Genomic DNA, 12,011 nt, shown 5'->3' with positions numbered 1-12,011 from the left:
AATTCCCCCCCCCTTTTTTTTTGGTCCTATCCTCTCTGTTCCGGTCATGTTTTATTTTTCAAAACAGTATGTGTTCCTTTCAAATGTCAGAGTGACATCCTTGCTTCAATAAGAGATCTCATCATAATATAATCTATTTTTTCTTATTAAGAATGTTCAGTGCCTAGCATAGGAATGTAAATATTAATTTTGATTTTACAGGGCAATAGTTGAAGGGACAGAAGTTGTCAGAAAATAGTCTGAAAGTGAGTAGTCTGAATCACTCACACTTTGCTTTTTTTAATATATATTTTATTTATTTATTTTTGGCTGTGTTGGGTCTTCGTTGCTGCGCACGGGCTTTCTCTAGTTGCAGTGAGTGGGGGCTACTCTTAGTTGCGGTGCACAGGCTTCTCATTGCAGTGGCTTCTTGTTGCGGAGCATGGGTTCTAGGCACGTGGGCTCAGTAGTTGTGGCACGCGGGCTCAGTAGTTGTGGCTCGTGGGCTCTAGAGTGCAGGCTCAGTAGTTGTGGCGCACAGGCTTCGTTGCTCCACGGCATGTGGGATCTTCCCAGACCAGGGCTCGAACACGTGTCCCCTGCATTGGCAGGCGGATTCTTAACAACTGTGCCACCAGGGAAGTCTCACACTTTGCTTTTATCTCCTTAAAACAATTCCCAAAATTTGCTTGGAAGTGTTAGAGTGTATTTAGTTAAAACTATCAGGCACAAGCCAGGGAGTACATCTCTCAGAGGAATTATAGAATGTGCTGGACAAGAGAGAAGAACCTTTTGTAAGGTTCAGATTCCCCCTGGAGGATTCTGAGGAGGGTCTAGGGAAGCAGAAATCAATTCTGGATGGGTTGCTGTTTGATAAACTGGGATTGATTAGGATCTAGATGCAGATATAAGGTGAGGATGGTTTAGCAATTGGGTATCTCCAGTAATGGTCTGGGGTATAGCAGAGTGGGTTTGGGGCATCATTAGTAAGGAAACAGTGGTTACTCAAAGAGGGAGTGGTTGTGCATTTTACAGTTACTGCATGACCTTGGGAGACACAGTGCTTTCTGTTGTAGGGGGAAGACTTACCCTAGGGAGATATAAACCTTGCGCCCCAAAACTTCAGGAGATAAAGAATCCCCACTTGGAAGCTGTAGGTGTTGTTAAAGATAGAAGCCACAGGCCCAAAATGGTGTTACTTGTGCTAAAGCCCATGATACCAAACCTAGATTTAACATCTAATGTAATCACAACTTCAAAATGTAATCCCCAGAAATGTAATCCAATCAACCAGTTTGGAATTTCCTGGTCAGTACTGAAGAGGTAATATGTCACGTGGACCCTTTCTATCATCCCCTCACCCCCACCCTGCCTCTCAGAGGAAGAAGAGGCAATCAGCTGTAAAAACCTTGCTGTTCCTTGCCCCCTTCCCCGCCCCCCAAAGATGTCCCAGCCTAAAAATAATCCTTTCTATTATTCTGCTAATAGCTCCATGCCCCACCCTTCTTCCTACAAAAACTTTTCAGCTTGTACAACCCCTTGGAGCATGCTTCTGGTTGCTAGGTGGGATGCTGTCTAATTCATGAGTTGTTGAATAAAGCCAATTAGATCTTAAAGTTTACTTGATTGAATTTTGTTTTTTGACAGTGTCATGCAGATTTGGTTTCAAAATGAACACTTTTGTGTGTTGATGATATAATATGGAGCTGAGACATTTAGAAGGAGGTACAGGGAGGAAATAAGGGGAGGGGTAGGGATAAAGGAGAAAGGACAGAGAAGGGGCAAAGAAGTTATGCATTTTTTGTCCTTCCTCTTTTCTTCATGATGTCCAGCATTTAATAAGCACTCAATAAATATTTGTTGAATGAATGAGACATTCAATCAATTTTGGTCCTGAAATGCCAGGGAAGATGGGACAATGAACTGGCATATGTTTCAAACCATATCTATGCCAGGTGTAGTGCTAAGCCTTTTGTGAAAGAGTAATGTAGGCTCAACTCCTCTCTCCCAACTTACATGCAAGTTAAAAAGTATCTGGTGACCTGTTGGGAGTACAGTTTGGATGACACAGGTCACCCTTGGTCTTTTGAACTGATTTCTTTATCTTGTTCAATATATTTCTATTTATTGTAGAAAGGAAAAGGTTACCAACTTTTTCAAGCACAATTTCTCCCCATATCTTGGAAATTGGAATTCCTTTTGTATATCTTTATTATTCCTCTGATCTTTTTCTCTTGTTCACCCTCTGTCCTTCCCCCACCAGCTTTGATGAGTATATTGTTGAGATGTTAAAAGTTTAAAATAACTCCCTATTGGGACTCGCCTGGCGGTCCAGTGGTTAAGACTCTGCGCTTCCACTGCAGGGGGCACGGCTCGATCCCTGGTCTAGGAACTAAGATCCTGCATGCCATGCGGCATGGCCAAAATCAAACAAAAAAAGTCCCAATTAAATGATAGAAGTTTAAAGGAAGCCTGAATTTTGTACTCATTAGGTCATTATTTTGTTCCTAAGTCAGATTCTGTATAACAGAGACAGCATCCTAACCTGAAATATTGATGATAGTCTTGCAATTAGGAAATAATCAGTCCATTTTGTAAAAATTGAAGTTTAATGGATTTATTATATTAGTTTCAGAATCAATCCATCTTAATCACAAGCACCACAGAATGACACAAACACTGCCGTTTTATCTACCTGTACTTTCATTTCTTAATTTTTAATTCTGCCCTGCTAGTATTCACTAGACCTAATATAGGTTTTTTCCCCCACCGGACTATATATTGACTGTATATGTATTTTTTATTTTATTTATTTATTTATTTATTTTTTGCGGTACTCGGGCCTCTCACTGCTGTGGCCTCTCCCATTGCGGAGCACAGGCTCCGGACGCGCAGGCTCAGCGGCCATGGCTCACGGGCCCAGCCGCTCCGTGGCATGTGGGATCCTCCCGGACCGGGGCACGAACCCGCGTCCCCTGCATCGGCAGGCGGACTCTCAACCACTGCGCCACCAGGGAAGCCCTATATATGTATTTTTTATATCTCTAATTGAAATACAACAATTATGTATCCGTCTCCCTTCCTCATTTTCCCGATGACTACAATGCCTTTCCTCCAGTGCTGCCCCTTCTTTTCGATTTGATCTGCTCTATTTACTCTCTGGAAAAATAGTTGATTAGTTGAAGACTTTAGGAAAATAGTTCTGTCACCACCTCACCTTGACTTTCTGAACTTCACAATCTTCTCATTTGAAAACGTCTTGGACACCAAAGTGTCTCAGGAAAAAACAAACTCCAAAAACCAACTCTCTGTATCTTGGTATTACAATAATCATCATAATTATTTATTTCTTGGAATTGGAGACCATATTTACTCCCCTTCTATTTCTGTGGGGAGCAGGTTAAAAAACAACTAGAAATCCGTGATCAAGGTGTCAGCGTGTTTGATATTTCTCCTCCCGGGAAACTAGCGACAAAGTTGCCGGGGGAAGCTTTCGGGGCGGAGCCCAGGGAGCTTATGTTCCTACCATTGGTTCTTCCCGGGAGCCTCCTCCCCACTCCTGCCCCGCCTCCTGGACGGATGAACCAATAGCGGCGTAAGTTGTGGTTTAAACGCCGAGGCCCGCGCGACCGCTGGAGATCGTGTCTCGGAAGAGTTTGGCTGTTGTTCCCGACGTGGGTGAATGGAGCGGTCGCGAGTGGTTGGGCGGGAGGGGTCCGGCGGGGTAGGAAGCGGGGCTGGAGTGGGGGGTCTGGGAAGCGGGGTCCGTATGTCTGGGAGCCGGGGCTGGGGATTGGGGGCTGGGACTAACCCCGGGACGTCTGTAGCGCCCAGCCCGTTGAGCCACGGCCTTTGGACTGCGTCCGCAACCCACGGCGGTTCGGTTCCGATGGGTAGCAGGGCCTGTGCCAGTCCCAAACCGCCAACTCTTCTGGAATTTAGGGCCCCTGACTCAGGCTTCAAGAGTTAAGAGCTGGATTAAGTGCCTGTCGGCTCAAGATCGGGCTTCTCTCTCTGCTTAGCTCTTGTTTTTGCATAGACGTGCCCAGGGTAGAAAGTGGGGTCTGTGCTACACCTTAGGTTCTTTCATCTTCCCTAACTCCCAGGATTTAATGAGTATTTCACACCCCTAGGTAATCCAGAATGGCTACTCTGATCTATGTTGACAAGGAAAATGGAGAACCAGGCACCCGTGTGGCTCCTAAGGACGGGCTGAAGCTGGGGTCTGGGCCTTGTAAGTATACAGGCGGCAATCAGGTACACAGGTATTGTGAATCAGTGGTGGGTGTGGCCTGGAGCTGGGGGAGGCATTTAGTATACTTTGCCAGCAATTGGAGTCAGGTTTACCCAATACTGCTACTACCAGGTTCTTGTTATGGGTCTCTTTTTCATGTTCAGTATCTTAATGAGATTATTTAAGAGGGTACTGAACTGAAGTACTGTTACGCATAGGACCATGCCGCTGTCGAAAAGGGGTTAAGTTTGGGTGTGAGAATTAGGCCACGTTTATAGGCAAGGTCAGCCTTCAAGTTGCACAGGCGTTTACTGCTGGAATAATCTCACGGTAAGACTTTTTCTTTAGCAGTCAAAGCTTTAGATGGGAGATCTCAGGTTTCAACACCACATGTTGGCAAAATGTTTGATGCTCCACCAGCTTTACCTAAAGCTACCAGAAAGGCTTTGGGAACTGTTAACAGAGCTGCAGAAAAGTCAATAAAAACTAATGGACCCCTCAAACAGAAACAGACAGCCTTCTCTACCAAAAAGGTAAGTGTTGGCTATAAATAAAGATGCTGTTTAAACACTTCAGCACTTGTGACTCTTAAAATGACTATTGGCATCCTACCCGACTTTCTCCTGTGTGAACAGAAAGAAATAGAGGCTAGCAAACATAGTTTAGCAGAAGAGAATCATCATACTGTCTTTGTGGACTTCCCCTGTAACTCAAGATCACGTCTCAGTAGCAGCTGGTGAATTTTTTTTGCCTCACCTGCCCTTAATGAGTGTCTTGAAGCAGATTGATTGGTAGAATGTACTTACAGATTAAAAAGTACTGAGAGGGAGGGTATTTTGCAAGAGGTCACGTTGCTAATATAACAGCTCAGGTGCTGCCATCCTTCTCCCCTCCTTCCAGAGCAAGCACCAGTTTTTTAGGTTATAACGTGGTAGCATGTTGACCTTGGTATGTGTGTTTACAAACTGTAGGTTAGTGCATCCTAGACTGAGAGGACTTGGCTATGAAAGATAACTTTAGCATGTGGATTAACACTTCATTTCACTAATTGTTTTGTTTAAATGTGTATTAGGAAAAAACAACTAGTACTTGATCTCAAACTGAGACATGTGTGGTTTTAGGACAAGGATGTCTTTTTAAAAAAACTGAGTTGAGTAAGAGAAATGTTAAAGGCAAGTATTGCAAGGATATAGCAAAAGTGATGAGAATCTGACAGAACTGAAATGTGGGAAACCTTGCCTTAGGGATTTCCTCTAGCCATGCACATGTGACGTAAGCATAAATCAAGACTATGCAGGTTTCCATTTTGGCCCACCATTGTGGACTGCCTGCCAATTCCAGACTAGGGAATTATCCACTGTGGGCTTCTAAAGTCCTTGGCTGTCTTTGGCTGCCTCTTACTCTGTGTATTTGAAGAACACAAATTGGTTTTTAAAATTAACCAAGCAAATAATTTAGGTAACACTGATGGACACACCAACGGAAAATTATATTTCCAACAGCCAAAAATGGCTTCCAGGATTAGCTTCTGTTCTAGGTGATTCATGCCCATTTTCTCCTTTGTTAGGTTGGGTGATTGAGTCAATTAGTTCTGAATTAACTCCACTCTGCATTTTGATAACTTATGCTAACAGGTGCTGATACTTATATTTTAGAATTAACTTTTGAGCCATGATATTAGAATTGCTTGCTGAATTGTATTTGTGTGTAATTTTGAGAATGAAGGATTATGGTTTCTTAGAAGTCAGCATGAAATTGAAAACAATTTAAAATGTGGTGAAGCAGTCACATGTCTTAAAGAAGCCCTATGATCTCTTGTACTAATCAGTTGACAAGGCTTCCGCTCTCACTAATGTATGTTTTCTTGGGTTGTTTTAGATGACTGAGAAGACCGTTAAAGCAAAAAGCTCTGTTCCTGCCTCAGATGACACCTATCCAGAAATAGAAAAATTCTTTCCCTTCAACCCATTAGGTAATATCTTTTGGTATCGCACAAATGCTTTAGCCTTGAGTTTCTCTTAGGATCCAATTCAACTGTAACTTGATATAGCTATGAATAAGACATGTGATCCAAGACTGTAACAAGGCTGTCTGAATCTGGGTTGCTCTGAACAAATACACTTGTGAATTTATTTGTAAGGTATAATCTTAGGTCAGAAGAGGAATCCGAGCTAAGATGTGGAAAACATTGTTCCTGTCCTCAAAAGCTAACCACCTAGGGGGAGATTACACCTATTCAACGTTAGGGGACAGTCTTCTTAGAAAACCATTTAGAAAGAGGGCTCTATGTCAAGTTGAACAATGCCTGAGGGCTTCCCTGGTGGCTCAGTGGTTAAGAATCCGCCTGCCAATGCAGGGTATGCAGGTTCGAGCCCTGGTCCGGGAAGATCCCCCATGCTGCAGAGCAACTAAGCCCATGCACCACAACTACTGAGCCTGTGCTCTAGAGCCCTCGAGCCACAACTACTGAGCTCGCGTGCCTAGAGCCCGTGCTCCGCAATAAGAGAAGCCACCGCAATGAGAAGCCTGCACACCGCAATGAAGAGTAGCCCCCACTCGTCACAAGTAGAGAAAACCTGTGTGCAGCAACGAAGACCCAACACAGCCAAAAATAAATCAAATAAAAAATAATTAAAAAAAAAAACTTAGTTGCTTTCTAAGCTAAAGCATTTAGTCAGCAATACTAACTATATACAAGTTGTGAATCCAACCCTTGCTTGTCCTATTTCTCCACAAGCACATTAAATATTTCTAAAAAAACCCCCCAAAAAACAATGCCTGAAAAATCCACATAGCCAGTGAAAACGTGCTTTTTTTTACTCCCTCAACCTGCTATACGTATCTGAGATATTTTCTGTTACAGAACCAGCTTTTCAAGCTTTAATTTACTCACATTTGAGGAGAGGCTACCATACGCCAGGCACGAATAAGCTTGGGATGCAGTGGTTAACAAGACAGGCCCCACCCTGAGAAGCCCATGATTTGGAGGGAAAGTCAGGCACTGAACAAATCATCTCACTTTGAGTGTGAGCAAGGAGAAACACAGGGCCTGTTAGGGGGACTGAACCTAGCCTGTAAGAGCAGGGAAGAGTTCTCTCAGGAAGTGACACCCAGTGGAGTCTTGAAGGATATAAGGAGATAGTTGGGTGAAGAAAGGATAGGGCAGGGCAAGAGCACTGTAGCAGATCAAAGTGTGTGCAAAGATCCTGAGGCAGAAAAAAGGACTGGAGTGGTTCTGGGAAGCTGAAAGGCAGAGGTGAAGGATGGTACTGGTGAGGGGGTGGGGACAAATCACACAGGTCCTTTGAGATTTCTGAGCTGGATTTTTTGCCCTTTGATCCAAAGAGTATTTAATCATTCCAGTAGTATACATCTAGGTTGTTTCTGGCTTTTATATATTACAAAACAGTTATGCAATTATTGTTGAGAGTTTGTGAGTCTCTCTGGAGAGTAAACTCCAAGAAGGATTGCTGGGTCTCAAAGCTGTGTGATTAAGTTTTGATAAAATGTGGTACATCCGTTCTAATGATTACCATTCAGGAAAATGAAGTAGATTTATGCATATTGACCAGGAAAGAGGACTAAGATATGCTGTGTTGGAGGAAAGAGATATTGCTAAGTTGCCTTCCAAAATAGGAGCATAAATTATTGAAGCCACCTTCGGTGGATGAGGATGCCTGCTTCCCCTGTAATCTAACTGCAAATGTTTTAAAGCTCTAATCTTTATCAGAAAGGTACTTGGTATTTTTTTGTTTTAAATTGGGGTATATGAGTGTGTCTGAGCATATTTGACTATTGGTCATTTATAGTTTTTTAATTTTCTGTTTGTATCTTTGTTTTCTCTTGATTTTTGTGACTTTGTTACACTGTGTGTATGTGTGTGTAAGTGTGTAAAGAACTCTGTGGATAAAGGTAATTAGCCCTGTATGTTGCAGACTTATTTCCTCTGGGGTCTTTTGTTTGTTTATGCTTTCCTTTACAATTCAGTGTTTAAATTAAGTAGTCACATATCACTCAATTCCTTTTTGAATTCTGAGCTTTATCAGTCTTGAAAAAGAATAGACCAATTCCTAGTATTTAGGCTTTAGAGAACTTTCGCACTTCAGAATATGATGGTTCTCCGTCCATCTTTGTTCTTAGCTTTTGAGAAAATGCTTAAATTAACCTCTTGGGGAGTTTTGTTAAATTACAAATTAAGTTTTATGACTGTGATCAGTCTGTTCAAATTGTCTGTTTCTTCTTGATTACCTCTTCGAAAAGAGGCAAGACTCTAATCCTACTTTTGTTACTGTCAAGAAAAATTAGTTGTTTTAAATAATTCCTAATCTGAAAGGCACTTGGATTTTAAGAAGAAATGTTGCCTAAAACAGCATTTCTTAAATTTGTTTTAGGACTTTTACACTCTTACAAATTAGTGAAGACCCCAAAGAACTTTTGTGTAGTGTTTATGTATTCTATATTAGAAATTAAAATTGAGAAATTAAAAAAGAATTAATTTGTTTAAAAAACAAACACATTACATTAATGTACATAGCTTGAAACAAAATTTTTTTACATGTATAAATTGTGAGAAGAATGGCATGGTTTTATATTTTTGAAAATTTGCTTAATTTGGCTTAACATAAAACAGCTGGATTCACATGGATTCTGCAATCTGTTGCATCTTGTTTTGGTTGAAGTATATGAAGAAAATCTGGCCTTATGCAGACATGTATTTAGGAAAGAGAAGCATTTTAAGTCTTTTTTATTTTTTTTGCTGTATGCGGGCCTCTCACTGCTGTGGCCTCTCCCGTTGCGGAGCACAGGCTCCGGACGCGCAGGCTCAGCGGCCATGGCTCACGGGCCCAGCCGCTCCGCGGCATGTGGGATCTTCCCGGACCGGGGCACGAACCTGCATCCCCTGCATCGGCAGGCGGACTCTCAACCACTGCGCCACCAGGGAAGCCCTTAAGTCTTTTAGATAAGTATAGATAGTTTTCGTTGCCATTACACTAAAATTCAACAAGTGGCTGTTTCTGTAGGCATAGTTGCAATGTGGAATCCAAAACCGTTTCAGTAAACATTGTGTGCTCTGACGATAAAATCCATTGGTCTGTTTTGCATTTTGAAGGTATCTTTTATCCTGCATTTATCACCATTGATCATTTAGAAATACTGGTACCCTGGGAAATGTAGGTCATGTTGAAATGTTTCATTATGAAGTATCAAAAGCACACTCATTAATATCACTGCTGATCTAATCAGAAAAGTCTTCAGTATTAGGAAGCTCTTAAGCTAATGCTTACAGATAAGTTTACTGATATTCCAGTTTTTTTTCCCCTTGAAATTGTGAATTTTATCATTGGCAACAAATACCGTTTCCCTTTAAGTGGTAGACTTCTTTCATTCCTCGGAGAATAATGTGCAACACATATCCAAGGCTGAGTTACCACAGTTTGTCTTTCAGTTCTTTCAAGTAAGTGGTGTCCAGGAATAAGGCCTCTAGTTTACCTTGCAAATCAAATAATTGCACGAATCTTTTTTTCTTGGAAAACACCATGGTCCTTCAGTATGCGGTAGATGTGTTTTGTGGCATACGTCACATCATATACAGAATACTAAAAAGACATGTTCTCAAGGGTTGAGAGCTAATAAAATTAATACTGTTTACTGCATGTGGTAAAGTAACATTATGTGAAACGCATTTTTTACTGCAAGTGAATGGCAGCAAGGAATATAGTGACTACTAAGCATAGTTTATTGCCACTGCCTTGATTCACGCACAGCAGTTTTCTCTACCATTGCTTTTGGACCATCACTGTAAATGTCAACACAGTGGAAAAAGGTATTAATATTATTATAAAAAATAGTTTGAGGGCTTCCCTGGTGGCGCGGTGGTTGAGAGTCCGCCTGCCGATGCAGGGGATGCAGGTTCGTGCCCCGGTCCAGGAAGATCCCACATGCCGTGGAGCAGCTGGGCCCATGAGCCACGGCCACTGAGCCTGCACGTTCGGAGCCTGTGCTCTGCAACGGGAGAGGCCACAACAGTGAGAGGCCCGCGTACCGCAAAAAAAAAAAAAAAAAAAAAGCTTGAGCTCATGGGCCCTGTGAAAGCTGACCACCCTGAGGAATGCTGCCCTGACAAAGTACTTTTCTGTGGCAGATTTCGAGAGTTTCGACCTGCCGGAAGAGCACCAGATTGCACACATGCCCTTGAATGGAGTGCCTCTCATGATCCTCGATGAGAAGAGGGAGCTTGAACAGCTGTTACACCTGGGCCCCCCTTCACCTCTGAAGATGTCTCCTCTACCGTGGGAGTCTAGTAAGTGAACGAGTGCCCTTCTAGAAGGTCTGTAAACAATCTGTGTCATAACACTTCCATTACCACGGGGACAGGTTGTGCAGAAGGTTAGCCTGTAAGTAATTTCTATCCTTCAGACTGCAGGGATAAGGTTTCAGGATAATGAAAACTATTCTCAACTGGTACTGCTGTTTAGTCCCAAATGCCCAGTAAAATTGTCATTCTGGAATCGGGACAGTCTTAGATACAAGCAAAACCAGAGGAAATTTAGTGTGTAACTTCTTACGTTATAAGCTGAAGTATAATAAACTTGCTTGAAGTGAGAATTACAAGCTACACCCAAAGCTCGTGTAGGATCAAGACCCACGTAATAGCATCAATTGGCAAACGTTTACTGCAGAAGGTTTGAGGTCTTGGTTCAAACTGGTGGTCAAAAGCCATCATCAGTATGTTTTCTATTTGTTCTGATGGAATACCTCACACTATTTGCTCAATTGCATTAATGATAATTGTTGGCCCTTACTTGGGTCTCTAAGGATGATGGAATTTCAGGTACTTCTATGATTTATCTCATAATGAAGGTTAATTCTGTGGCCACAGCCACTTTCCAAGAAATAAGTGAGAGCGGGTATGTGTGTGTGTAGGTGGGGCGGGGGTAAAGATTCCTTAGACAAAGGGAAAAACAAGAATTCATGATTAAGAGTGACAACTAGTGTGTGTGTTGATGGACACGAGGATTTGCAGATATTGAACAAGAAATTCCTGTTTTCTAGATCTGTTGCAGTCTCCCTCAAGCATTCTGTCGACCCTGGATGTTGAATTGCCACCTGTTTGCTATGACTTAGATATTTAAATTTCTTAGCACTTTATAGTCTGTGGGTATGTATTAATAGTTTGTATTAATAAAGCAATTCTTTGTTTAACAAACTCTTCCTAATATTGTGGTTGGTATTGTTTGGAATTTGCTTAAAACAGTATGAAAACTAGTAGATGTGTTTAACAGACAAGAGTCTATAATCTGACAGGAGAAGTTTGTCCAAGTTAAAAAACTTCCCCTGAAACCCTCTGCTTTGTCTTAACAGCTTATTTTAGAAGCTGCCACTGTTTTCCCTGAAACATATACCCTGCCATGTGTACTTTACTACCTTTTTGTGGCCATTAACTAGTGACAGTTAATAGATTTCTTAATAGGGAGAGCTACTTCCAGCTCATTGTGTCTGTTGCTAGGCATTCTTTATTGCTGGTTCTGTTTAGTTTCTAATGCCTTCAATACTCTGTATTCAGTGATCAGAATTTTTTTTTTTGGTTTTTTTCTTTGTTTCTGTATGTGGGCCTCTCACTGTTGTGGCCTCTCCCATTGCGGAGCACAGGTTCCAGACACGCAGGCTCAGCAGCCATGGCTCACGGGCCCAGCCGCTCCATGGCACGTGGGATCCTTCCAGACCGGGGCACGAACCCGCGTCCCCTGCATTGGCAGGCAGACTCTCAACCACTGCGCCACCAGGGAAGCCCAGTGAT

At 42.2% G+C, this 12,011-nt stretch overlaps 1 protein-coding gene across 3 annotated transcripts; it reads left to right on the top strand.

Annotated features, from left to right (window-relative positions):
• The first annotated feature begins 3,582 nt into the window (after positions 1-3,582).
• PTTG1 (PTTG1 regulator of sister chromatid separation, securin) lies at positions 3,583-11,425 on the top strand. Of its 3 annotated transcripts, none has more exons than XM_027084381.1 (6): positions 3,583-3,653; positions 4,113-4,213; positions 4,562-4,746; positions 6,092-6,185; positions 10,356-10,514; positions 11,267-11,425. In XM_027084381.1, exons 2-6 carry the CDS (start codon positions 4,123-4,125, stop codon positions 11,344-11,346), a joined length of 609 nt encoding a protein of 202 aa, XP_026940182.1. In that variant the 5' UTR covers positions 3,583-3,653; positions 4,113-4,122; the 3' UTR covers positions 11,347-11,425. The 3 variants fall into 3 exon arrangements, with proteins under 3 accessions (XP_026940182.1, XP_026940183.1, XP_026940184.1); XM_027084382.1 differs by having other exon boundaries at positions 4,565-4,746; positions 11,267-11,421; XM_027084383.1 differs by having other exon boundaries at positions 3,652-3,669; positions 4,565-4,746; positions 11,267-11,421.
• Positions 11,426-12,011: the final 586 nt, after the last annotated feature.

The sequence above is a fragment of the Aethalodelphis obliquidens genome, unplaced genomic scaffold, assembly GCF_003676395.1.
Source record: "Aethalodelphis obliquidens isolate GAN/ISIS:26980383/991018 unplaced genomic scaffold, ASM367639v1 scaffold52, whole genome shotgun sequence".
Taxonomy (NCBI): domain Eukaryota; kingdom Metazoa; phylum Chordata; class Mammalia; order Artiodactyla; family Delphinidae; genus Aethalodelphis; species Aethalodelphis obliquidens.
Note: the sequence above shows the minus strand (reverse complement) of the source record. Positions and strands in the feature narration are given on the sequence as shown.

What these genes read in the sequence shown, in the direction of transcription:
- PTTG1 (XM_027084381.1), top strand. Translation starts at nt 4,123, where the DNA reads ATGGCTACTCTGATCTATGTTGACAAGGAAAATGGAGAACCAGGCACC. An exon ending in CAGCCTTCTCTACCAAAAAG is followed by an intron (nt 4,747 to 6,091) that starts GTAAGTGTTGGC and finishes GGGTTGTTTTAG; the next exon opens with ATGACTGAGAAGACCGTTAA. An exon ending in CTTTCCCTTCAACCCATTAG is followed by an intron (nt 6,186 to 10,355) that starts GTAATATCTTTT and finishes TTTCTGTGGCAG; the next exon opens with ATTTCGAGAGTTTCGACCTG.